The sequence below is a fragment of the Malaya genurostris genome, chromosome 3 (genome assembly GCF_030247185.1).
Source record: "Malaya genurostris strain Urasoe2022 chromosome 3, Malgen_1.1, whole genome shotgun sequence".
NCBI classification, from domain to species: Eukaryota; Metazoa; Arthropoda; class Insecta; order Diptera; family Culicidae; genus Malaya; species Malaya genurostris.
The window spans coordinates 134,019,749-134,046,387 of NC_080572.1; the positions used below are offsets into that span (position 1 = coordinate 134,019,749).

At 37.9% G+C, this 26,639-nt stretch overlaps 1 protein-coding gene across 3 annotated transcripts in view; it reads right to left on the reverse strand.

Moving 5' to 3' along the window:
- The window catches only part of LOC131436715 (metabotropic glutamate receptor 8-like), a 498,361-nt gene that overhangs the window by 119,718 nt on the left and 352,004 nt on the right, over window positions 1-26,639 (reverse strand). For all 3 annotated transcript variants that reach the window (XM_058605585.1, XM_058605584.1, XM_058605586.1), the window contains exons 9-10: window positions 1,541-1,731; window positions 1,343-1,477 (exon numbers count right to left, since the gene is read on the reverse strand). In XM_058605585.1, coding sequence (XP_058461568.1) covers window positions 1,343-1,477; window positions 1,541-1,731 — 326 coding nt within the window. The remainder of the gene's footprint in view (window positions 1-1,342; window positions 1,478-1,540; window positions 1,732-26,639) is intronic.

Consider the following 26,639-nt stretch of genomic DNA (forward strand, 5'->3'; position numbering starts at 1 on the left):
CACAATCGAAAAACAATAGAATAAAAGATTAAAGATTAAATTATCCTAAACATGTTCTTTATTTAGAGATGAGGGAGGATGTGTGGTACCCGAACACAACATGGTTACCACGTATTACTTCATTCCACAATCATTAGCAACCAGTTTATCTCCATCACAGTAATCGTTTGAGACTTCACACTTGCATTACATTATTGGACACAAGAAAGAACGAAGCGTTACTCTTCAACAGCAAGATTGGATTGTAAGGACCAAACTTGGAATACAGAAACTACACAAAAGTCAGCATGTGTAATCGGTACACTACAAATGTGACTTTGATATGTTAGAACCAGATCAATTGTAGACGGGTTTTTCACGGAAGAGAAGCAAGTCGGATTACTGAGATGAAGAACTGTGAAGTAACCAGCTGAGAGTTGATTATGAAGTATTTTACCATTACTGTTATTTTGCCTATAATTCCACTGGACATGCTAGCAGTTAAGTCCCCTATTACGAAAAATTTCGGTCAATATCTTGTAAGTTTTTTGCAAATCGCCTTTGAAAAAATTGAATTGTTCACCGGGGCATTCAAATGGCAAATATGCTCCAGTGATTAAATAATTTCCATGAATGCTTTCAACTTCGATTACCAAGCTTTCAATAACTTTAGTACTGAAAGAAGGTAAAATTCGATGTTCAATTTGCCGTTGGAACCGAAACTCCACTACCCATTCCAGTAAACCTGTCAAATCGATGAACCACATAATGTGGATTGCATTGTCATTAGAAGAAGAAGATTCTCTGTACTGGTGAATCGTAGACGAAACGTAAAGAATTGTGAAATCGGTTATGTGCCAAAAGTACAAAACCCCTAAATAACCAAAGCAAATGAGTGATTCTGTGTAAATTTTGCAAAATTTGAATTCGGAATAAGCACGCAGTGTAACATCTACTACATTTAGAGCTGGGTGTGCGAAAGAACATACTGTGCAGAAACATGCGGCAGTTTTATCACGCACGACTTAAAAACCTCTTGCACCGACAGAGGCAGTCAAAGCCGTTGACTCTGCCAGAGAACAAGGTGTATACTTCGCTCTACCATTCAGTAATTGGCTGGTGGAAACATGGGTCTATTCTAACTGATTTTTAAATAACATACTTATAAAACGCCTAAACACTTAAATTAAATGCTTGTTAAATGATATACATCAATCTAGAGTAATATGCGTTTAAAATTATGACAGTAAAATTTTACGCGAATCGTTTCAGATTTTTCAATCGACGGGTCCCCGCGTTATGAAGAGTAAACAATTTCAATGCAACAAAATGTATTTAGAATAAATTTAAATCATGAAATTACCGTTGAACACCACAAACGATGTCATCAGGTTTGAAAACTAGTGCATAAGTTACTCCGTAACATAGTAGAATTCCACTCAAGAGCACATAACTAAGCTCCCTCCCTGATGCTCGAACGATAGGTGTATCATTGTTCCTGAAAAAAAAACAATAAATTACTTTGCATTATTTAGGAAAACGCCAACGTTAATAGGTATACTTTAAGAACACGCCTACGACGAAGAGAGTCGCAATCATTCCGAGGGAACTAAACAACATAGCTCCGATAGCGTATGAGGATTCTGGCTTCAAATAATCTTCGGCAATATGCTGACAATTCTCATGATATATATCAGGCAGTGTTCCTCGTGGACAATTTATGCAATGAGTCTCATCTGTTGGATTTTGAATCTGCCATTCACAAATAGAATCAAAAACATCAGAAATCAATCAAATTAAATTACAATATATTTATAAATTACAATATATTTATACATATGAAAAGACGCTTACGAACCACCTTTGCCAATTAATTACCAAACTACACCGTCTTAAAAAAGCATGATAGGTTCCTTTGGATTCCACTTTTAAAAAACTATTTCGTTATGCAATCAACGTAATAGTGAAGGACCAGATACCGGTATTTCAAAACGTTTTTTGCGTTAGGGTCTAAACAATGAAAAAAATCATCATTTTTGCTATTTTTTTCCAGAACTATCGTTCAACAAAATAAATTCAAATGTTTTGCATGATAAAAAGCATTATTGTAATTTTTTCGTAGAAAAATATTGAGAAATAAGTCGGTGAAGAGATATTTTTGAGGATGCTTCTTAAAAATCATGATTTGCGATGTTCACTTTATCTCAGCACAGACTAATCAGAAGTGAACAAATGAACGCAGCATAGTTAGAGAAGAAGTTTTTCTAGACCCCAACGTTTCTGTTTTTTTTTAGTTTTTTAATTTTTGGTGGTTGTTTAAAGTGAAAACTACGATTTTTCACTAAAAAATTCGTCATTTTGTAGCTGTTAAACCTCCACAAAGTAACAAACAACAAAAAGGAAAACGTTGGGGTCTGGTTTTTATATGTAGAAAATGTTTGCAAAATTTGAAAAAAATTGGTGCAGTAGTTTTTGAATGGCGATGAACACGGACTTTCAAAACCTGCTTTCGAGAAAAATGCGTTTAAAGTTTTTTGTCTATAAAATTAATGGTAACAATTAATTACTCCAGTGAGCCCATAGGGTCTAAAGTTTTCAACAAATCATATTGTTTCTTTTATAATTTATTATAACGAAACATTTCAAGAATGTTTTGTCAAGTTTCGAAGTAGAAATCTTGGGCCTGTGCGACGAGCTCAATTTCGTTCCAATAGGCTTGAAAATTTCACAGAATATTCTTGAAATGTTTTACTATAAGACAATATAAAGAAAATAATAAAAGATTCTTCAAAAGTGTTAGATCCTACCCCCCCCCCTCCTCTTAAGCAATGGTAAGATTTGTTCCCTTAAAAAAAACAAGTTTTCAATCTTCAACATAACTTTTATTTCTTAATCTTTAAACTACATACAATTGTTTTATGTTGGATACACGAATTTTAACTTATTTTATATACATCCGCATTTCTTTTCGCATGGTAGGAATTTTTTACTTCGTAGATAGTTTTCCTCATTCTTCTGTAAATAAGATGAAAACACTACGAATTATGTTATTCAGTAAAAAGCTTTCAATCGGAGAGGTTGTGTTTTGATTAGACTGGCTCGTGAGGCAACTCTAAGCTGTAGGTAGAAAATCTGCCGATGCTAATTGCAAAGGAAATATTCAGGGCGTTACCCGTTTGAAAAGCTAGCAACGAAGGCCATCTCTTTCATATGCACAGAGATGTAGAGGGACAGAGGTGCGAACGCATAGAAGTGTCGAGTTACAGAGGTGCCAGGTACAGAGGTGCTAAGGCAATCCAGTGCTGATCAAGCAGATACCAGACTACGGTGCGGTGGATCGAAAGAGGCGACATATATCGCATGGTGCTACACCGCAAACATTAAATTGAAACGGAACCAAGAGCAATAGCGCTGTACCTGTGGCCAGGTACAGGCAGCATGCGCCAGGTTCAGTGGTGACCACGACGGCAGAGCAACAGAGACAGCAGAAAACTTGGTTTCTTCTGTCCCCAACGTAAGCGGTTTTGTTTTATCGACTGACTTGGATGAGATGTAAACTCGAACTGAGTTGGCATTTTGTTATCATATAACTAATGTGCATTTGGAATCAAACCACACTCCGAGGAATTTGTAAGTCAAAACCATTATTTGGAGCTGAAGCTGCGCGGGATCCTGCTTTCTTGAGAAGACGACCAGCTCTGTTTTCTCTGCAAAGAATTCGATATCCAGATGAACAGCTCAAACGAAAAATTAGCTAAGGTATCTTGCAAAGGTTTTTGCGGATCAACAGCCTAATTATAGAGGAGCGGACAGAGGCATAAGCCTTTCGGGAGACCCATGTAGCTAATCCTGAATCGCCATGTGCAAAATACATGCGCTTCTCTGACAAAAGGTTGTGCAAATAATTATTTATAACCGCTGGAAGTTTATGTTGGTGGAGTTCTTCTGAAAGAACATCAATGCAAACTGAATCAAATGTTCTTTAATGTCTAAAAATACAGAGGCCATTTGTTTTGAGGAAAGGAAATTTCTATGTCAGACGAAAGCAATGCAAGACAATCATTCGTCCCTTTATTTCTATGGAAGCCAAACAACAAACCGTTTGATTCAGGACAACATGACAAACAAGAGTGTTTCTTATGTAAAAAAATTTAAGAAATCCAATGGAACGGTTTTTAATGGCCGCACGAATCGCCATCCTGCTCGTTTTATCACAAATTCTCAGGGTTTTCTGTAGTATTTGTTTTGTAAACTTGAAAAGAAATCGAGTGCGGTCTACTGAAATAGCTTGATTTTGTGTAAAAATGTCTGGAGAATCAAGTGGAAGAACCTACACTGGCCGCACGAAACGTTTTGGGGGCTCTTTTACCCCATTTCCTCCATTTCATGATATCTTATTGTAAATCCTCCTTAAATCTCGGTAAAACGTATTGGAAGTTTACTAAATCTAGCTTATCTTATGTAAAAAAAAAGAATCGAATGCCAGCATTTATACTTATACAATTCCTCCAGTATGTGAAATTTTCATCTTAATCACCCTTAAGGCTTACGCGAACAACGTTGGAAGCATTCGAAAACTATCTTATATTATGAAAAAAAAAGTCTGTAGAATCGAATGCCAGAACTTATACTGGTCGCACGAAACGTTTTGGTGGTTATTTTACCCAATTTATCAATTTCATGATAGCTTATTGTAAATCGTCCCTAAATCTCGGTAAAATAGTCATCAAAACGTTTCGTGTGGCCATTATAGGTTCTTCCATTCGGTTCTACAGACTTTTTTACATAAGGTAAGCTGGATTTAGTAAATTTTCAATGAGTTTTACGCACGTTTCGTGCGGCCAGTATAAGTTCCGGCATTCGATTCTACCGACTTTTTTACATAAGATAGGCTAGATTTAGTGAGCTTCCAATAAATTTTACCATGATTTGAGACCGATTTACGATAAAATACCATAAAATGGAGGAAATGGGGTAAAATATTCACCAGTACGTTTCGTGCGGCCAGTGTAGGTTTTTCCATTCGATTCTTCAGACTTTTTTACATAATATAAGATAGTTGTGTTTTGTGGTAAAAAAACAACACATTTTGTCGGTTACGTCACTTATTCCATTATATATCCGGAACCCAAAGTCACAGCCATTTGATCTTCGAACTTGTTCAATAACCCGACAGTAGCTTTCAAACGAACCTAAGTTTGTTAAAATCGGTTTAGCCATCTCTGAGAAAATTGAGCGGTAAAAATATCTTCGAAAAGTGCACACACACATACACAGAGACATTTTCCGATCTCGTCGAACTGAGTCGAATGGTATATAACACTATGGGTCTCCGAGGCTGCGTTCGAAAGTCGGTTTTTCCAGCAATTCTAATACTTTTCTATAGAGAAAGGCAAAAACCCTTTTTAGTCCACTTAGTGAAATTTTCGTATATCTTGAAAAAGCACCATAGGGGGGATGAAATTTTTGAAATCGAAAAAAAAATTTGATGCCAAAAGTCTTAGAATTGCATGAAACGTCGAGATTTAGTGTCATTTCGAAATTTTTTTTTAAATTGACTTTCTGGGACGATTTTTTCAAACAATTTACTTTAAGCTAACACTAAATCTCGACATTTCATGCAATTGTAAGATTTTTGGCATCAAACAAAAATGTTCGATTTCGGAATTTTCATGTAGTCCCCTATGGTGCTTTTTCAAGGTCGAAAATTTTCAAACTTCAACCGCTGGGCAGCACCCCTTACGCATGTCCGATTTAGCTCAAATTTTGCATGGAGACTTTTTTCGAGGTTCTTTTGACTAATAGCGCTTTACGAATTAGAGGTGATCCCAAAATATGGGCACCCTTATATACATTATAGCGCTACAAAACAACGTGTTTTGTCGGTTACGTCACTTATACCATCATATCCTCGGAAGCAGAAGTCGCAGACATTTGATCTTCGAACTTGATCAATGGCTCAATAGTAGCCTTAAACAAGACTGAGTTTGTTAAAATCGGTTAAGCCATCTCTGAGAAAATTGAGCGGTAAAAATGTCTTCGAAAAGTGCACACACACATACACAGAGACATTTTCCGATCTCGTCGAACTGAGTCGAATGGTATATAACACTATGGGTTTCCGAGGCTGCGTTCGAAAGTCGGTTTTTCCAACAATTCTAATGCCTTTCTATAGAGAAAGGCAAAAATACAAACACAGGCTTGCGAACACGATTGAAGCGACTATGGTGAAAAGAAGACCAGCAGCTATCAAGCTATTTTCATATTATGCTATTTCTAGCCACTAAAATGCTTATAATGCATCATTATAGGGTGTGACTACCCTTTAAAACACTGAAACCACTGCTATAGTTTCCACTCGCGCAGTTTTCACTGTTTATACCGACTATTTCGGAGGGTGTAAGTGGTGCTGTGTCCACTACCCGATCACTCACTTCACTTCACCCTTCAAATAAAACACATCAATATAGAATGCCATTATTCTTTCAGTATCTCTGAAACTTTTGTCGTGAATACGACATACTTTACTATGAGGTGCCTTTTCATATTTAGCCATATGGAAGAATGGGCAGAACTCAATCGTGAATATCTCGACTTGTATTAGCGGCAGCAACATAATTACTTCACCATTCCATCAAAAATATGATCAGGAATTTAGGATAATGTTTTGAACAGTGTGAGATAACCACAAACAGCTCAAAAATTATGATTTCTGAAACTTTGAAGACAACGCAGAAAACTCTCTACTTTTGCTTGGCTTTTTCGTGCAAAGACGACAATTATGAGGTATCAACTGACTGCGTATAAAAGGGGAACCGTGGTCGAAAATCGATCAGATGGTACGTGTGCATCATTGAAGCGAGACGTGGCTATGCTCCCTCGACCAAAGAAAAAAATCATCATTGCTGGGGACCGAAGATTGCCGAAGATTACGAAGCTGGACAGTACAACATCCTCGCTCCGGATCAATCAACGCGACTTTCCAGATCGGGAGTTCATTCCATTTTGGATATATTTTTCTGCGAACATCGCCGTAGACAGCTCTCCGGTTGTTTTCAACGAGCTCTTCCGACCACTTTCCAGTAATATTGACGTTGGAATCTTCACCAGAAACAGTGCCTCGGAGGAACTATTATCGCACCGACTGGGTCCGATTTTATCAAAACGTCGACCAACTTATTAATATCGATTTACCACTAGATTCTCCGATGGAAATCCATGCGGCCCTTTCGACCTTCCAGAATTCAATTACAGTCGCTTATGATAGGATGGTTCCAGTGCAACATATACCGAGTTCCTCTCTTCAAATTGACAGTGTCACCAAGAAACTCATCCGACTTCGAAATATCTACCGGAGACAGTATCAACGAACTGACATCCTAGATGAGAAGACCTCTTATGACAACTTAACTAGGATAATCCAGGAAAGGATAACTGAGCTTCGCAACAGGAACTTTCAGCAAAAGCTTAAATGATGATCAACACAGAAATCCAACAACAACAATTACGACACATGGGCAAACGGTACAAGAATTCAAAACATCAACATAACTTCGTGAGAATCTAACCGGCAGTCTAAACAATAACAATAACCTGGAGCTTGAACCCCAAGAGCAGTTGTCCAACGGAATCAGTTTAGATTTAACCATTGTAGTGAATAGACATAAGTAGTTAGTAAGAGTAATAAAATTAATGTTTTTTAAAAAATAATTTAGTGTAGCAAAATAATTAACTCTGGTCCTTAACGAAGGTGCTTAAGAAAAAACCGAAGCCTATTTCCCCTCTGATGTCACCCCAGGACGCAGCTGAAGGAATATCTTTAATCACACCAGTAGAGAAGGCAAATGCGCTAGGCCAGCAGTTTGTGTGTTCTCATAATTTATAACTCAACATTATTAGTCCACATGAAATAGCCCTTGCTGATAGCGTAGCTGAGGTCGATAAATCAGATAGCTTGGTTCCTGAGGAAAGTAGAATCACTGCGAATGAGCTGATGGCTATTGTGAAAAAATCCAAAAAATATGAAGGCCCCCGGTTTCGACAACACATTCAACATTGAGCTGAAACATTTGAGTATTCGCTCATTTGTTTCCTTATCTAAAATTTTTAACAGGTGCTCGGAGCTTGGATACTTCCCTTCAATGCGGAAGTTAGCTAAAGTTATCCCAGTTTTGAAACCGAGGAAAGATTCCTTCCTTTTCCAAGAGCTATCGGCCCATCAGCTTACTCTCTGCCCTATCCAAGCTGTTTGAAAAGTCAATACAAAGGCGAATTCTGGCTTTCGCAGATGAGCAGAATATATTACTAGAAGAACAGTTTGGATTCCGGAAAGGAAGATCCACTATCCACCAACTCACAAGGATTAACAACGTCATCCAGCAAAACGAATCAGTGTCCAAAACAACTGCCATAGCAACGTTGGATATTGAAAAGGCATTCGATAATGTGTGGCACGATGGCCTGGTGTCAAAACTGCATCGGTATAATTTTCCGATGTATCTTATTAAAATTATCAAAAACTATCTTGCAGATAGAGCATTCCAGGTTTCTCTGAATAATGCACTTTCAGAAAGATATAATATTCCTGCTTGTGTACCCCAAGGAAGTATCCTAGGTCCCATAATATACAACATTTTTACCTCAGACATCTCACCTCTTCCGGGTGGTGGTGTTCTCTCACAATTTTCTGATGATACTGCCATTCTTTACAAAGGTCGTGTCATTAAAGCTCTGAAGAATAAACCACAGACAATTCTGGACGCTCTAACTGAATATTTTACAAGTTGGAGAATTGTGATCAGTGAGCATACACTCAGATGGTCTTGTTTCCACATTCAAGATCTACAAAACTTGTTCCATCAATCGAATGCCGAATACGATTCGGTGATGAGGTCATCCAATGATCCGACGAAATTATCTATCTAGGACTCACATTTGACAGACATCTGATATTCAGGTCACATGTTGACAAAACCGTTCAAAAATGCAGCATACTCGATCTCTATTTCCGCTGATTTGTAGAACATCTAAACTGTGCCTGAAGAATCAAATGGCTGTCTATAAACAAATCATCTATTCCGCAATTGAATACGCAGTCATTGTTTGATGGGGCTGTGCACGAACGCACAAACTTAGGCTTAAGTACATTCAATGTAAGATCTTAAAGATGATTCTAAATCTACCCCCTTGGACAAAGACTAGTGAAGTACATGATATGGCCTCCCTGCATATACTAGAAAAAAAAATCGAACATTACTGTACGAAATTTGAAGCGAGGTGCTCAATCTCTGTAATACAAATAATTCAAATTTTGTACGTATTAGGTTAGGGATAGTTATAAGTAGGTAGATATTTTATTAATAATTAAAATAAATATTATGAATAAACTTTAGTATGTAAAACAAGAGTAACTAAAACACCTATTATTAATAACGAATCGTATGAACAACAAATTTATTTACAAGTTGGAGAATTGTGATCAGTGAGCATACACTCAGATCGTCTTGTTTCCACATTCAAGATCTACAAAACTTGTTCCATCAATCGTATGCCGAATACGATTCGGTGATGAGGTCATCCAATGATCCGACGAAATTATATATCTAGGACTCAGCTTTGACAGACATCTGATATTCAGGTCACATGTTGACAAAACCGTTCAAAAATGCAGCATACTCGATCTCTATTTCCGCTGATTTGTAGAACATCTAAACTGTGCCTGAAGAATCAAATGGCTGTCTATAAACAAATCATCTATTCCGCAATTGAATACGCAGTCATTGTTTGATGGGGCTGTGCACGAACGCACAAACTTAGGTTTAAGTACATTCAAAGCAAGATCTTAAAGATGATTCTAAATCTACCCTTTTGGACAAGGACTAGTGAAGTACATGATATGGCCTCCCTGGATATACTAGAAAAAAAATTCGAACATTACTGTACGAAATTTGAAGCGAGGTGCTCAATCTCTGTAATACAAATAATTCAAAATTTGTACGTATTAGGTTAGGGATAGTTATAAGTAGGTAGATATTTTATTAATAATTAAAATAAATATTATGAATAAACTTTAGTATGTAAAACAAGAGTAACTAAAACACCTATTATTAATAACGAATCGTATGAACAACAAAGATGAAAGGCCAAAGGGTCAAAACACTTGTACTGTAAAATGTTGATGTAATACACAAAAATAAGATTAATAAACAAATATTCATGCAAAAAAGTACGGGTGTGTAATGTCAGAGACATAACTGGATGTCGTGAATACGAATAAAACTGACACGATTTCTTTACACTTTCGAATTTGAATTGATAGTTGATCGATTGTGTGAATTGCGAAACTCTCCTCCTTTTCACTACTAAAATTTTCAACGAGTTTTGACGTCGATTATCTCATTTCGGATTTGCATATTTCATTGAAAGGAACTATCAAGATGCTGTACAGGATTCATTTCTGACTTTTAGAAGAACCAAATTGTGGAGTTCTCTACGATATTTAGCACAGTCGGAACATTTATCTCGAACGATTTTCGCACAGCGAAAAGAGCACGAACCAAATCAAATTATTTTGGATTTTCACTAAACTGATGATTTCTACCTTCGAATTTCAAAGAAGTAATCTTAATAGTTGTTTAGATAACATTTAGAGCTATTAGAACGACTGATTTTATATAATGTGGTCCACTTTTCGTTTTTTGTTTTCTTTCTCTCCAAGCACCAGCAGCTGATGCAATCGTTCTTGCTTGAATTGAAACTAGCTTTTCGTACAAACCGACACATCCGCTCGCAGTGCCAAATGATGCTGGTTTAATGCGTCTTCTCGTCTTGACGACCGGAAGGCAAATGAGAGCTACGACCTGAGCGTTTGAGGTTTTTAACGCACTCTCCGTCGCTGCAGGTTGATTAAATCATTCCCACGACGTCTGCTTGCATCCAACGCACAAGAAGAAATTATCGAATTTCGACCACGGTTCCCCTTTTATACACAGTCAGTTGAAGATATGTGCCTGACTACCTCAAAATCGTCGTCCTTGCGCGAAAAAGCCAAGCAAAAGTAAAAGGTTTTCCGCGTTGTTTTCAAAGTTTGAGAAAACTTAAAATTTGAGTTGTTTGTGGTTATCTCACACTGTTCAAAATATTATCCTAAATTCCTGATCATGTTTTTGATGAAATGGTGAAAGAATTATGTTGCTGCCTTTAATACAAGTCGAGATATTCACGATTAAGTTCTGCCCATTCTTTCATATGACTAATTTTGAAAAGGCACCCCATAGTAAAGTAAGTCGTATTCACGACAAAAGAACCGATTTGAAGAATTCTGAAATTAATAACTGGATCTGAGTTCAAGAATTAAATTTCGAACATAGAACAGACTCATAACTCAGTTGGATTTTAGTTCTAGAACTACAATCATTTTCCAGAATCCAGTTCAGCACGCAGACTCTGAATTCTAAACTCATATTCCGGAACTAAGCTCTGAAATTTGAAGACGATTTTTCGCCATGAATAAAAAATGGGTTGTATAGAGGTACAGTAAAGTAAATTCCGCATAATTCTTTAGGAGTATTATTATGGTTTTAAGAACAACCGAATAGAAGTCTGGAATAGAGAACTGGACCCTGAGTTCAAGACCTAAATTTAGATCCAATAACACTCAGAATCCAGTTTCAGTCGCTGCTGGTTCTCGCCTTGGTGGCCAGCAAGCGAATGAGAGATGCGACCTGAGCGTTTGAGGTTTTTATTAACCACGCAGAAGGTGCATTCTCTCTCGCTGCTGGTGGAAAGTTTAACTCCCGCTGCTGCTGCTGGCTGGTCCTCGCGCCTCGATGGCCAGCAAGCGAATGAGAGATGCGACCTGAGCGTTTGAGGTTTTTATTAACCACGCAGAAAGTGCATTCTCTCTCTCGCTGCTGCTGGCTGGTCCTCTCGCCTCGATGGCCAGCAAGCGAATGAGAGATGCGACCTGAGCGTTTGAGGTTTTTATTAACCACGCAGAAGGTGCATTCTCTCTCGCTGCTGGTGGAAAGTTTAACTCCCGCTGCTGCTGCTGGCTGGTCCTCGCGCCTCGATGGCCAGCAAGCGAATGAGATGCGACCTGAGCGTTTGAGGTTTTTATTAACCACGCAGAAGGTGCATTCTCTCTCGCTGCTGGTGGAAAGTTTAACTCCCGCTGCTGCTGCTGGCTGGTCCTCGCGCCTCGATGGCCAGCAAGCGAATGAGAGATGCGACCTGAGCGTTTGAGGTTTTTATTAACCACGCAGAAGGTGCATTCTCTCTCGCTGCTGGTGGAAAGTTTAACTCCCGCTGCTGCTGCTGGCTGGTCCTCGCGCCTCGATGGCCAGCAAGCGAATGAGAGATGCGACCTGAGCGTTTGAGGTTTTTATTAACCACGCAGAAGGTGCATTCTCTCTCGCTGCTGGTGGAAAGTTCAACTCCCGCTGCTGCTGCTGGCTGGTCTTCGCGCCTCGATGGCCAGCAAGCGAATGAGAGATGCGACCTGAGCGTTTGAGGTTTTTATTAACCACGCAGAAGGTGCATTCTCTCTCGCTGCTGGTGGAAAGTTTAACTCCCGCTGCTGCTGCTGGCTGGTCTTCGCGCCTCGATGGCCAGCAAGCGAATGAGAGATGCGACCTGATTGTTTGAGGTTTTTATTAACCACGCAGAAGGTGCATTCTCTCTCGCTGCTGGTGGAAAGTTCAACTCCCGCTGCTGCTGCTGGCTGGTCTTCGCGCCTCGATGGCCAGCAAGCGAATGAGAGATGCGACCTGAGCGTTTGAGGTTTTTATTAACCACGCAGAAGGTGCATTCTCTCTCGCTGCTGGTGGAAAGATTAACTCCCGCTGCTGCTGCTGGCTGGTCCTCGCGCCTCGATGGCCAGCAAGCGAATGAGAGATGCGACCTGAGCGTTTGAGGTTTTTATTAACCACGCAGAAGGTGCATTCTCTCTCGCTGCTGGTTGATGATTCCACTCCCACGACGTCTGCTTCCATCGAACGCACAAGAAGAAATGATCGATTTTCGACCACGGTTCCCCTTTTATACGCATTCAGTTGAAGATATGTGCCTGACTACCTCAAAATCGTCGTCCTTGCGCGAAAAACCCAAGCGAAAGTAAAAGGTTTTCCGCCTTGTTTTCAAAGTTTGAGAAAACTTAAAATTTGAGTTGTTTGTGGTTATCTCACACTGTTCAAAATATTATCCTAAATTCCTAATCATGTTTTTGATGAAATGGTGAAAGAATTATGTTGTTGCCTTTAATACAAGTCGAGATATTCACGATTGAGTTCTGCCCATTCTTTCATATGACTAATTTTGAAAAGGCACCCCATAGTAAAGTAAGTCGTATTCACGACAAAAAAATGACTCTGAAGCCATTCATTTCGAGTTTGGCTGTCGTTGTCATCGTGTTGACTATGGTGTGATCGAGGAATCTCCGAGAGAAATGCAAAGCTTGTTACCGCAAGCGGAAGAAGCAGGAACAGAACACATATCAGTACCGCACCCACAGGCAAAAGGTCAGCCTCGAAATTGATGACGGAAGTTAGCGGTATCCATCGGAAGTCAATGGTATCCATCGGAATTTGAACTCATCTCGTCACTCTACATCGCGAACGATTTCATAAAAGGTTCTTTTCACAACCACCATTATTTTATCATAAAGAACTATATTGGTTATTTCGTAATATTTGTGTGTCAGAATATTTAATGTAACTAATCTGTATTGTAGTTTAGGTGTATCGTTTCAAATTCTAGTAGTGTAAAAGGGCAACACTTGCACAATTCACACAATCGATCAACTAATTCGGAGGTATGAAGAAAGAGTGTCGGTTTTATTCGTATTCACGACGTCCAGTTATTTCGGAAAATGTCTGTGCGTGTTGTATTTTTACGAGCTCACTTTTCTCAGAGATGGCTGAACCGACTTCAACAAATTTATGCACGTTTGAAAGTTGCTATCGGACCATTGATCAAGTTCGAAGACTAAATGGCTGTGACTTTTGTTTCTGGAGATATAATGGTTAAGTGACGTAACCGACAAAACACGTTGTTTTTTACCGCTCTAATGTATATAAGGGTGCCTATATTTTGGGATCACCTCTAATTTCGTATAGCGCTACTGTTCAAAAGTTTAGGCACCTCGAAAAAAGTCCTCATGCAAAATTTGAGCTAAATCTTACATGGGTAAGGGGGTGCTGCCCAGCGGTTAAAGTTTGAAAATTTTCGATCTTGAAAAAGAACCATAGGGGGGAGACATGAAATTTCCGAAATAGAAATTTTTTTTATGCCAAAAATCTTACAATTGAATGAATCGTCAAGATTTAGTGTTATTAAAAAAAACTCGAAAAAATTGACTGTCTGAGAGTTAGAAAAATTTTGATATTTTATCTAAGTCTCAAAAAGTCGATTTTTTCATGCAATTCTAAGACTTTTGTCGTGAATACGACTTACTTTACTATGGGGCGCCTTTTCAAAATCTACCCTCTGAGAGAGTGATAAGTTTTTGATCGTGAATATCTCCTGTTGTATCTAATGAATCAACATAATTCTTGCTAAATGCCATCGAAAATATGATCACAATTTTATGATAAAATTTTCATTTGTGTGACATAATCTCAAATAGTTCAAAATGAAACTTTCTAAAATGTTTGGTATAAACGAGTATCAAAGAGAATAATTCATAAGGCGCGTTTGATTTTCTCGTATTTCGAAAGCTCATAGCTCAGTGATCTGTGGAAGGATTTATATAATCTAACTACCAATAGAATCGAAAATTTTCAACTTGAACGTGTATTGCAACAACATTGAAGTTTTTCAATAGTACACTATTGAAAAACCTGTTTCATTTGACGCGTGACAGCACCAGCCAATCAGAACGCGAGATATCTGCTTCTGTAAAAGAGCATCCATATAAAAGTTGAGTGGTTCATTTTCCTACCATTTGCTGAACAACTGTTCCCGAAACAAGACACACGAGTGCAACATCGAGGACCTGTCGTCCCAAGTAACATTTTTAATATTATTAAATACTTGTAGCTGTCTTCAATGCTACATAATAAATCTTGCAATAAAACTTTAAACTCCACGAAAGCCTACTGAAAACCTCTATAAGAGCATGTTCCTGCAAAGTGGACCATTCTTCATAAGGTTTATAAATCAAAATGAAGAATCAGCATAAACCTGCTTTAAAACTCCAAATTCAAGAAAATTTTGAAACCAGCTTTACGATATAATAAAATTTCTTTGGATGGAATGAATTCCGCTATGAATAAACTGTCGTTTTGATGATATTTTTCTTGACTATGTGTGTCATGTCTACGTAAAAACTTCATGCGCTTTTATTTTTATCGTGAATGTAAGGTTAAAAATAAGAAATCTAACTAATCGCCTTGAAATAAATACGGTTTTGGCGAAAGTCTCCATGATTTATGAAAATTATTTTTTGTGATTCATCGTCATTTTTGTATAAAACTATTCTGTGGTGATAAAACTTGTGCATACGATCTGAAAATGAATCATGAAAGTCCAACATATTTCCTCGTTTTTGCATTTCGAAGTTTATTTGATATCAATAAATGCTACGGTGTAGAACATCATAATGGCGGCCATGAAATTTCTTTTAATGAAAATTACACTTAACCTAAGAAGCAATAAATCAAATAGCCTACAACTAATGTATCATAAATGTACTTTAGAACCCTCAAATTTACTCTGAGTGAAATTGTCATTGAATGAACACGCACACACACAAAACTAGATTTATGAAAGAATTTAACTGACAATAATGTTTTAAAGAAAATGTTTGAAAGCAATATTAAGAGTGTTTGCATGGTTTTATTCTAGTGCAAATTGTTTTATTTTTATTTTATTTTTAGTGTAGGTAAAGGGTTTTATAGAAGCTTTGAAAACTATGTTATTACTGGTTAAAAGAGACACTTATTATAGTTGTCATAAAACAGGTAGTGATTGAAAAATCAATTACAAAACTCCTATAAATTATAATCAAAACCATAAGGCATTCGAATTGTTACTTGGGGTATCACTGTTTCCCGTTCTGCGAACAGGAAAGGAATTTTAGCAAGTAGTATTAGTAGCCAGTAGCAGGTATAAAATGAAATGTGATGTGAGAAATAGCGTCATCATTCGTCATCTAACACTCGATGTGGATAGACGAATAACCTACTACGACTAATTTCGATTTTGTTTTATCTTTTATTCGCAGTTTCTACCTACCCAAGCTATGGGTAAAACATTCCATAGATCCGAGAAGGATCCAAAGAATGCTAAGCGTCTGAAGCCAAGTGATGTACAGGTAAACGACCGTTTGCTGAGTAACAACCAATACGCTGATCTGCCAGTTGATGTCGAAGAGGAACTGCAGAAGAAGGAAAAAATGCCGCCTTTCTACCTGAAGGGCTTCTCACCAACTCTACGCTCGGATTTCAACACACTGATCAACAAAGGACTACAGGCAACAATCCGTTTATGTACTGAAGGCTACAAAATAACTGTTCCGGCTTTGAACCACTACAAAGGAGTGGAATGTTATCTGAAGCAGACAAAAGCGGAATTTATTTATTTATTTATTTACATGTAATCAACAGACAATATGTAGTCCCAATGGAATACTTCACACACGATATTGCCGCCAAGAAACCTATGAAGGTTGTACTTCGAGGACTACCCGACATGATGGAAGCCGAACTAAAGCAGGCACTGTCGGAGGCTGGACTAAAGCCTATGATGGTGTTTAAAATGAAATGACATAATACGGACAAAAAGTTTAGAGATCAACTGTACCTGATTCATCTGGAGAAGGGCTCCATCACCATGAGTCAGCTGAAAACGAATAAATCGTTATTTCACATAATCATCGAATGGCAAAAGTATAAACCGGTACATCAGGATGTCACCCAGTGCACGAACTGTTTGAACTACGGCCATGGAGCGAGGAATTGCCACATGAAAAGTCGGTGCGGGAAATGTCCCGAACCACACAATACCAACGATTGCCTACTAGATGACATCGCTGTAAAATGTGTGAACTGTGATGGTGACCATCCATCTACTAGCAAATCGTGTCCCAAACGTGCTGAGTTCACAAAAATTCGACAACAGGCGTCCCGTAAACAATCAACGCGCAAGAATGTTCCACAGAAGGATGAAATTAATTTCCCACGGCTCCCACCGAAGAGGAATATTCCGAATTTGCCGCCACTTCCTCGCAGCAATCCAAAAGATTCAGCCGCTGGATCACAAAAAGAATCTTCCTCCAAAATCCCTCCTGGATGGGGCAATAATCAACCACAAGCAAAGGATGACTCTGGTGATTTATTCTCTGCTGAACAACTGATCGTCATTTTTGAAACAATGACAACAAAACTACGAAACTGCAGAACGCGGTTAGATCAAATCAACGCCTTAGGCAAATTTATCATCGAATATGCAATATGATGAGTTGGTTATAGTAAATTAGAATGCTTGCTCACTCAGGAGCAAAACTGCTGAATTGTCCGACTTTCTTCAAGAGAAGAATGCCGATATTGCTATTTTAACTGAAACTCATCTTAAACCTGAAATTTCTATTTTTATTTCCAATTACAGGATTCACAGGCTCGACAGGACAACTACCAGAAGAGGGGGAGTTGCCATTGCCGTTAAACGATCCATTCAGCACAGGCTTCTGTCAGCCTTTAAATTGCAACTTATAGAAGCCATCGGAATTGATATTACAACGACGATGGGACCCATCATCATCATTGCAGCGTACTGCCCCAAACAAACAAATCTTCGAGATGGTACGTGTGCATCATTGAAGCGAGAGACCACTTTCTGACCACTTTCCAGTAATATTGACGTTGGGATCTTCACCAGAAACATTCGACCTATTCGGCCTATTCGACCTCGGAGGAACTATTATCGCACCGATTGGGTCCAATTTCAACATATCGCCGACCAACTTATTAATATCGATTTGCCACTTGATTCCCCGATGGAAATCGATGCAGCCCTATCTTCCTTCCAGCATTCAATCACAGTCGCTCGTGATAGGACGGTTCCAGTACAGCATATGCCGAGTTCCTCTCTTCAAATTGACAGTGTCACCAAGCCAGTGTCATCCGACTTTGAAATATCTACCGGAGGCAGTATCAACGAACTGGCATCCTAGATAGGAAGACTTCTTATAACAACTTAACTAGGATAATCCAGGAAAGGATATCTGAGCTTAGCAACAGGAACTTCCAGCAAAAGCTTCGAGAAATTCTCCCACATTCAAAGCCCTTCTGGTCCTTAACGAAGGTGCTTAAGAAAAAATCGAAACCTATTCCTCCTCTGCTGCCACCCCAGGACGCAGCTGAAGGAATACCTTTAATCACACCAGTAGAGAAGGCAAATGCGCTAGGCCAGCAGTTTGTGTGTTCTCACAATTTAGGACTCAACATTGTTAGTCCACATGAAAGAGCCGTTGCAGATAGAGTAGCTGAGGATGACCAATCAGACAGCTTAGTTCCTGAGGAAAGTAGAGTCACTGCGAATGAGCTGATGACTATTGTGAAAAAATCCAAAAATATGAAGGCCCCCGGTTTCGACAACACATTCAACATTGAGCTGAAACATTTGAGTATTCGCTCGTTTGTCTTCTTATCTAAAATTTTTAACAGGTGCTGGGAGCTTGGTTACTTCCCTTCAAAGTGGAAGTTAGCTAAAGTTATCCCAGTTTTGAAACCGGGGAAAGATCCTTCCCTTTCCAAGAGCTATCGGCCCATCAGCTTACTCTCTGCCCTATCCAAGCTCTTTGAAAAGTCAATACAAAGGCGAATTCTTGCTTTCGCAGATGAACAGGATATATTTCTGGAAAAACAGTTTGGGTTCCGGAAAGGAAGATCCACTATCCACCAACTCACAAGGGTTAACAACGTCATCCAGCAAAACAAATTAGTGTCCAAAACGACTGCCATGGCAATATTGGATATTGAAAAGGCATTCGATAATGTGTGGCACGATGGCCTGGTGTTTAAACTGCATCGGTATAATTTTCCGATGTATCTTATTAAAATTATCAAAAATTATCTTGCAGATAGAGCTTTCCAGGTTTCTCTGAATAATGCACTTTCAGAAAGATTTACTATTCCTGCTGGTGTACCCCAAGGAAGTATCCTAGGTCCTATTCTATACAACATTTTTACATCAGACATCCCATCTCTTCCGGGTGGTTGTGTTCTGTCACAATTTGCTGATGATACTGCCATTTTTACATCAGACATCCCATCTCTTCCGGGTGCTGGTGTTCTGTCACAACTTGCTGATGATACTGCCATTCTTTACAAAGGTCGTGTCATTAATGCTTTGAAGAATAAACTACAGACAGGGTTAGACGCTCTAACTGAATATTTTACAAACTGGAAAATTGTGATCAATGCTGCAAAACTCAGGTCATCTCGTTTCCACATTCAAGATCTCCAAAACTTGTTCCATCAGACGAATGCCGAATACGATTCGGTGATGAGGTCATCCAATGGTCCGACGAAGTTATCTATCTAGGACTCACCTTTGACAGACATCTGATATTCAGGTCACTTGTTGACAAAATCGTTCAAAAATGCAGCATTCTCATCAGGTCTCTGTATCCGTTGATTTGTAGAACATCTAAACTGTGCCTGAAGAATCAGATGGCTGTCTATAAACAAATCATCTACCCCGCAATTGAATACGCAGTCCCTGCTTGGCGGGGCTGTGCACGAACACACAAACTTAGACTTCAGCGCATTCAAAGTAAGATCTTAAAGATGATTCTAAATCTACCCTTTTGGACAAGGACTAGTGAAGTACATGAGACGGCCTCCCTGGATATACTAGAACAAAAATTCGAACAATACTGCACGAAATTTGAAGAGAGGTGCTCAATCTCTGAAATACAAATAATTCAAAAATTGTACTTATTAGGTTAGGGATAGTTATAAGTAGGTAGATATTTTATTAATAATTAAAATAAATATTATGATTAAACATTAGTATGTAAAATAAGAGTAACTAAAACACCTATTATTAATAACGAATCGTATGAATAACAAAGATGAAAGGCCAAAGGGTCAAAACACTTGTACTGTAAAATGTTGATGTAAAACATAAAAATAAGATTAATAAACAGATATTTATGCAAAAAAAAAAATGAGAAATAGCGTCATTTAAGTTAAAGCAGCTACTCTGAACGTACGAGACACCGTCAGCACGATGACACCGAAAACCGGTAGAAAGGCAGCCAAAAAGTCCAGAAAGGCCCATTCAAAGCACTTTTCAGACAATTCAAAGCACTTTTGAGTGCTAAGGATTATCATAAAGAACTAGTTGAATTTTGTCGCTTTCCTACCATTTTCTGAGCAACTGTTGCCCTTGTTTCGGCAACACACGAGAAGTTAAAATAATTTTCACCGTAACTAACACTTACGAACGGCAATGCGAAAGTGGAAGTGATGATGTTGAACACATCTTTATACTAGTATGGGGTCGTGAGAAAATATTTCATGCGAAACATGGTTGTCATATATACAGATTAATCTGTGTTTTATTTATACATACATAACAGATCGGCTGAAAAGTTCGTATCGTTTCCATGAGAGGGCGCTTCTAGAATTAAATCCATACCATTTTCAGTTAGTACCAACCTGCAAAAGATACGTGTATAAATTTGACAGCTGTCTGATTATTAGTTTGTGAGATATTGCATTTTGAGAGAAGCTACTTTTGTTATAGTGAAAAAAAAATGGAAAAAAAGAAATGTCGTGTGTTGATGAAACACTACTTTTTGATGAAAAAAAGTGCCGCCGATACCAAAAAAATGGCTTGATGAGTGTTATCCAGACTCAGCACCGGGCGAAGCAACAATTCGTAAGTGGTTTGCAAAATTTCGTACTGGTCATATGAGCACCGAAGATGATGAACGCAGTGGACGTCCAAAAGAGGCTGTTACCGATGAAAACGTGAAAAAAATCCACAAAATGATTTTCAATGACCGTAAAGTGAAGTTGATCGAGATAGCTGACACCCTAAAGATATCAAAGGAACGTGTTGGACATATTATTCACGAATATTTGGATATGAGAAAGCTTTGTGCAAAATGGGTGCCGCATGAGCTCACAATCGATCAAAAACAACAACGAATTGATGATTGAAAACCATGCTGAAATTGAACTAATTGGGCTTCGAATTTCTCCCTCATCCACCGTATTCTCCAGATTTGGCCCTCAGTGACTTTTTCCTGTTCTCAAACCTCAGGAGAATGCTCGCTGGTAAAAAATTTAGAAGCAATGAAGAGGTAATCGCTGAAACTGAGGCCTATTTTGAGGCAAAGGACAAATCGTACTACAAAAATGGTAACGAAAAGTTGGAAGATCGCTATAATCGCTGTATCGCCTCTGATGGCAATTATGTTGACTAATAAAAACGAATTTTGGCAAAAAATGTGTGTTTCTATTAAACGATACGAACTTTTCAGCCGAACTGTTATATGTACAGATTATTCTGTATTATTATTATTATTATTCTTTTTATTATTAATATTATTATAATTATTATTATTGTTATTATTATTATTATTATTATTATTATTATTATTATTATTATTATTATTATTCTTATTATTATTATTATTATCATTATTATTACTATCATTATTATTATTAAAATGACTCTTGCATTCCGAAGATCGTCGATACATTTCAGACCAGGCCATTGCAATTGTCTCGTACTGAAATTTCGAGAAGAATCAGATATCTTCGAACTTCATAGCTTCAATAAAAATAAACTACAAATTTGTCGTACATAGCCTCCTATATTGGCAAATTGAAAAGGAATTGTTTCAAGTTTGGAATATATAGTTGTAGAATAGTAGCTGTTTAATGTAACTAACCTCTACTTTAATGTAGGTGCATCGCTTCAAATTCGTAAGTGGTTTGCAAAATTTCGTACTGGTCATATGAGCACCGAAGATGATGAACGCAGTGGACGTCCAAAAGAGGCTGTTACCGATGAAAACGTGAAAAAAATCCACAAAATGATTTTCAATGACCGTAAAGTGAAGTTGATCGAGATAGCTGACACCCTAAAGATATCAAGGGAACGTGTTGGACATATTATTCACGAATATTTGGATATGAGAAAGCTTTGTGCAAAATGGGTGCCGCATGAGCTCACAATCGATCAAAAACAACAACGAATTGATGATTGAAAACCATGCTGAAATTGAACTAATTGGGCTTCGAATTTCTCCCTCATCCACCGTATTCTCCAGATTTGGCCCTCAGTGACTTTTTCCTGTTCTCAAACCTCAAGAGAATGCTCGCTGGTAAAAAATTTAGAAGCAATGAAGAGGTAATCGCTGAAACTGAGGCCTATTTTGAGGCAAAGGACAAATCGTACTACAAAAATGGTAACGAAAAGTTGGAAGATCGCTATAATCGCTGTATCGCCTCTGATGGCAATTATGTTGACTAATAAAAACGAATTTTGGCAAAAAATGTGTGTTTCTATTAAACGATACGAACTTTTCAGCCGAACTGTTATATGTACAGATTATTCTGTATTATTATTATTATTATTCTTTTTATTATTAATATTATTATAATTATTATTATTATTATTATTATTATTATTATTATTATTATTATTATTATTATTATTATTATTATTATTATTATTATTATTATTCTTATTATTATTATTATTATCATTATATTTACTATCATTATTATTATTAAAATGACTCTTGCATTCCGAAGATCGTCGATACATTTCAGACCAGGCCATTGCAATTGTCTCGTACTGAAATTTCGAGAAGAATCAGATATCTTCGAACTTCATAGCTTCAATAAAAATAAACTACAAATTTGTCGTACATAGCCTCCTATATTGGCAAATTGAAAAGGAATTGTTTCAAGTTTGGAATATATAGTTGTAGAATAGTAGCTGTTTAATGTAACTAACCTCTACTTTAATGTAGGTGCATCGCTTCAAACTCTATTGATGAAAAAGGGGAACCGATTTGAAAGCTACTGTCGGGCCATTGATCAAGTTTAAAGATTAAACGGCTGTGGCTTTTTGTTCCGGAGATATGATGGTATAAGTGGCGTAACCGACAAAACGCGTTGAATTTATACGCGCTCAATTTTCTCAGAAATGGCTGAACCGATTTTAACAAGCTTAGGCTCGTTTGAAAGCTACTGTAGGGCCATTGATTAAGTTCAAAGATCAAACAGCTGTGACTTTTGGTTCCAGAGATATGATAGTATAAGTCACGTAACCAAACAAAACACGTTGATTTTTACCGATCTTATACACATAAGGGTGCCAATATTTTGGGATCACTTCTAATTTCGTAAAGTGCTAGCACTCAAAAGTTTAAGCAACTCCAAAAATGTCCCCATGCAAAATTTGAGCTATATCGGACATGCGTAAGAGGTGAGCTATAGGCCCGGCGGTTAAGGTATGAAAATTTTCGATCTCGAAAAAGCACCATAGGAGGGAGTACATGAAATTTCCAAAATCGAAATTTTTCTTTTGATGCCGAAACTATTAAAACTGCATGAAAAGTCGAGATTTAGTGTCATCTCAAAATAATTTTTTTTGAAAAAATCAACTTTCTTGGACTTTTTTCTTCCAAAAAGTCGATTTTTTCAAGAAAATAAATTTTTTTTTGAGATGATACTTGTTAACGCACCTTCGGTCGACGCACCGTACTGAGACAACCTCCACTCTAAAACCTATGGATCTTTCACATGATTCGAAGGAAGTGATCAGAAGTGTCATTCTTATGAACAGGATATGATAAAAGTGAGTTGTGATGGTGAGGTTCGTTGGCAGGCAGTATTAATTATTAAATTTATTGGTTATAGTTATCAAAACTCAGGAATTATAAGCACGTTAAGAATTTGAGATAGGCTCAAGTTAGGTGCCGTTTCAAGTATTGATAAATTGGTATGATTGATTACATTTTACATATTACACATTTGCACTGAATTAACCTCAATATAATTAGTTAGGCAAAACGTTTCAACCGTATTGAAACTGCATTGAAAAATTTATATATATCGGCGGTAAACCAGTTAGGTTCTCTATCTCGGATAGTGTGTTATTCCACTGAAGACAAGTGAACGGACAGGAGAAAACTAAACGTGAGACGAATGTAATCCCTTTAATGAATTATGTACAAATTAGTATGTTTCAGGAAATTTTTAATACCTTTTCATTTCAACCATCGAATAAATATTAAAAATTTGGAAATATCTTCTGCTCTGTTTGCGCCGAAACAACAATACTAAATCTTGACATTTCATGCAATTCTAAGCCTTTTGGCATCAAAATTATTTTTTTTCGATTTCTAAAATTTCAAATACCCCCTTAGCTTACCTTACCTAACAGCTATAGGCCTGGGGTGTCCTTTGCTGTATCAAGCAAACGTCTCCACATAACTCGGTCCATGGCTGCTCGTCGCCAGCTACTCAAGGCACGGATGCTTCTGAGATCACCCTCCACTTGATCGATCCACCTGGCTCGCTGCGCTCCTCTTCTTCTTGTACCAGTCGGATTAGATTCAAGAACCATTTTCACTGGGCTGTCGTCCGACATCTTTATGACATGCCTAGACGTCCGATTTTAGTCCGATAGGTGGTTCTCCTAGCAGCTGTTGCAATTCGTGATTCATATGCCGTCTCCACGTTCCGTCTTCCATCTGCACGAAAACACTGAGGGCGCGTTGGTCCTCTGCCAACATACTTGGCACTGCGGTAGGTGCGGACATTGATGACGTCGGAGAAGAATCGCCCGTCGATGAGAACGTGGTCGATTTGATTTTCCGTATGTTGATCAGGTGATCTCCAGGTGGCTTTGTGGATATCTTTGTGAGGGATGAAGGTGCTTCGAATTACCTTACCTCGGGAGGCTGTAAAGTTTACGCATCGTTGACCGTTGTCGTATGTTACCGCGTGCAGGCTCTCCAGCTCGATCACAGGCCTGTACATTGCCTCCCGGACTGAGCATTCATGTCGCCGATGATGAGTTTTACATCCCGTCGTGAACAGCTGTCGTAGCTGTCGTGACGTGTCACGTACCCCCCATACCCTCCCCCCCCTTATGGTGATTTTTCAAGATATATGAAAATTCCACTAAGTGTAAGTGGACTAAGGAGGGTTTTTTTTAGATTAGCATCACTCTTCTCATACAAATAGGCAACGCAAATGTCAAGCACTAGTTTGGAAAAATGATGCTGACTGTGTGACATAAACACTGAAGCATGCTTTTGTGAACTACTCGAATCAATCTGAATCAATCGGTGTCAAAATTAGTATCCGAAATTATTTAATAAAAGTATGAAATATATTTTCCTGAGACTGTTATGAAAGAAGAGAAAGGCATTATCACACTACTAGGTGGATTAAGAAGGGTTTTTTAGATAAGCATCACTCTTCTCATACAAATTGGCAATGCAATGTCAAGCATTAGTTTGGAAAAATTATGCTGACTGTTTGACATAAACTCTGAAGCATGCTTTTGTCGTGAATACGACTTCCTTCACTATGGGGCGCCTTTTCAAAATTTTCCCTCTGAGAGAGTGATAAGTTTTTGATCGTGAATATCTCCTGTTGTATCTAATGAATCTACATAATTCTTGCTACATGCCATCGGAAATATGATCACAATTTTATGATAAAATTTTCAGTTGAGTGACATAATCTCAAAAAGTTCAAAATTAAACTTTTCCGAAATGTTTGGTATAAACGAGTATCAAAGAGGATTTCTTAAGGCGCGTTTGCCTTTCTCGTATTTTGAAAGCACATAGCTTAGTGATCTGTGGAAAGATTTATATAATCTAAATAGAAGAATAGAATCGAAAATTTTCAACTTGAACGAGTATTGCAACAACATTGAAGTTTTGTCAATAGTACACTAATAAAAACGCTGTTTGATTTAACCCATGACAGCATCAGCCAATCAGAACGCGATATGTCTGCTTCTATATAAGAGCATCCATATAAAAGTTGAGTGGTTCATTTTTCCTACCATTTGCTGAGCAACTGTTCCCGAAACAAGACATACACGAGAGCAACATCGACGACCTCACGAAATCCAGCTCCAGCCGGGCCGGTACACAACAACTATATCACACCAGAAGGGATCAGTCGTCAGCCTCCTATATTAGCAAATTAAAAAGATTTTTTTTTCAATTTTGGAATATATAGTTGTAGAATAGTTGCTGTTTAATGTAACTAATCTGTACTTTAATGTAGGTGCATCGCTTCAAATTCTAGTAGTGAAAAAGGGGAAAGGTTGCACAATTCACACAATCAATCAACTAACTGATATTCGGAAAAGTGATGAAAGCGTGCTAATTTTTTCGTATTCACGACATCCAGTTTTGTCTCTGACATTACCCACCCGCCTTTTTGTGAACTACTTGAAACAATCTTAATCCATTGGTTTCAAAATTAGTATCTGATATTATTTAATGAAAGTATGAAATATATTTTCGTAAGACTGTTATGAAAGAAGAGAAAGGCATTATCACACCACTAGATGGATTAAGAAGGGTTTTTGATCATTCAAACGATGAATTTCATATTGTCACATATCGTTATCTCAAATCTGCAAACTGGGACCTTTATGGAGAG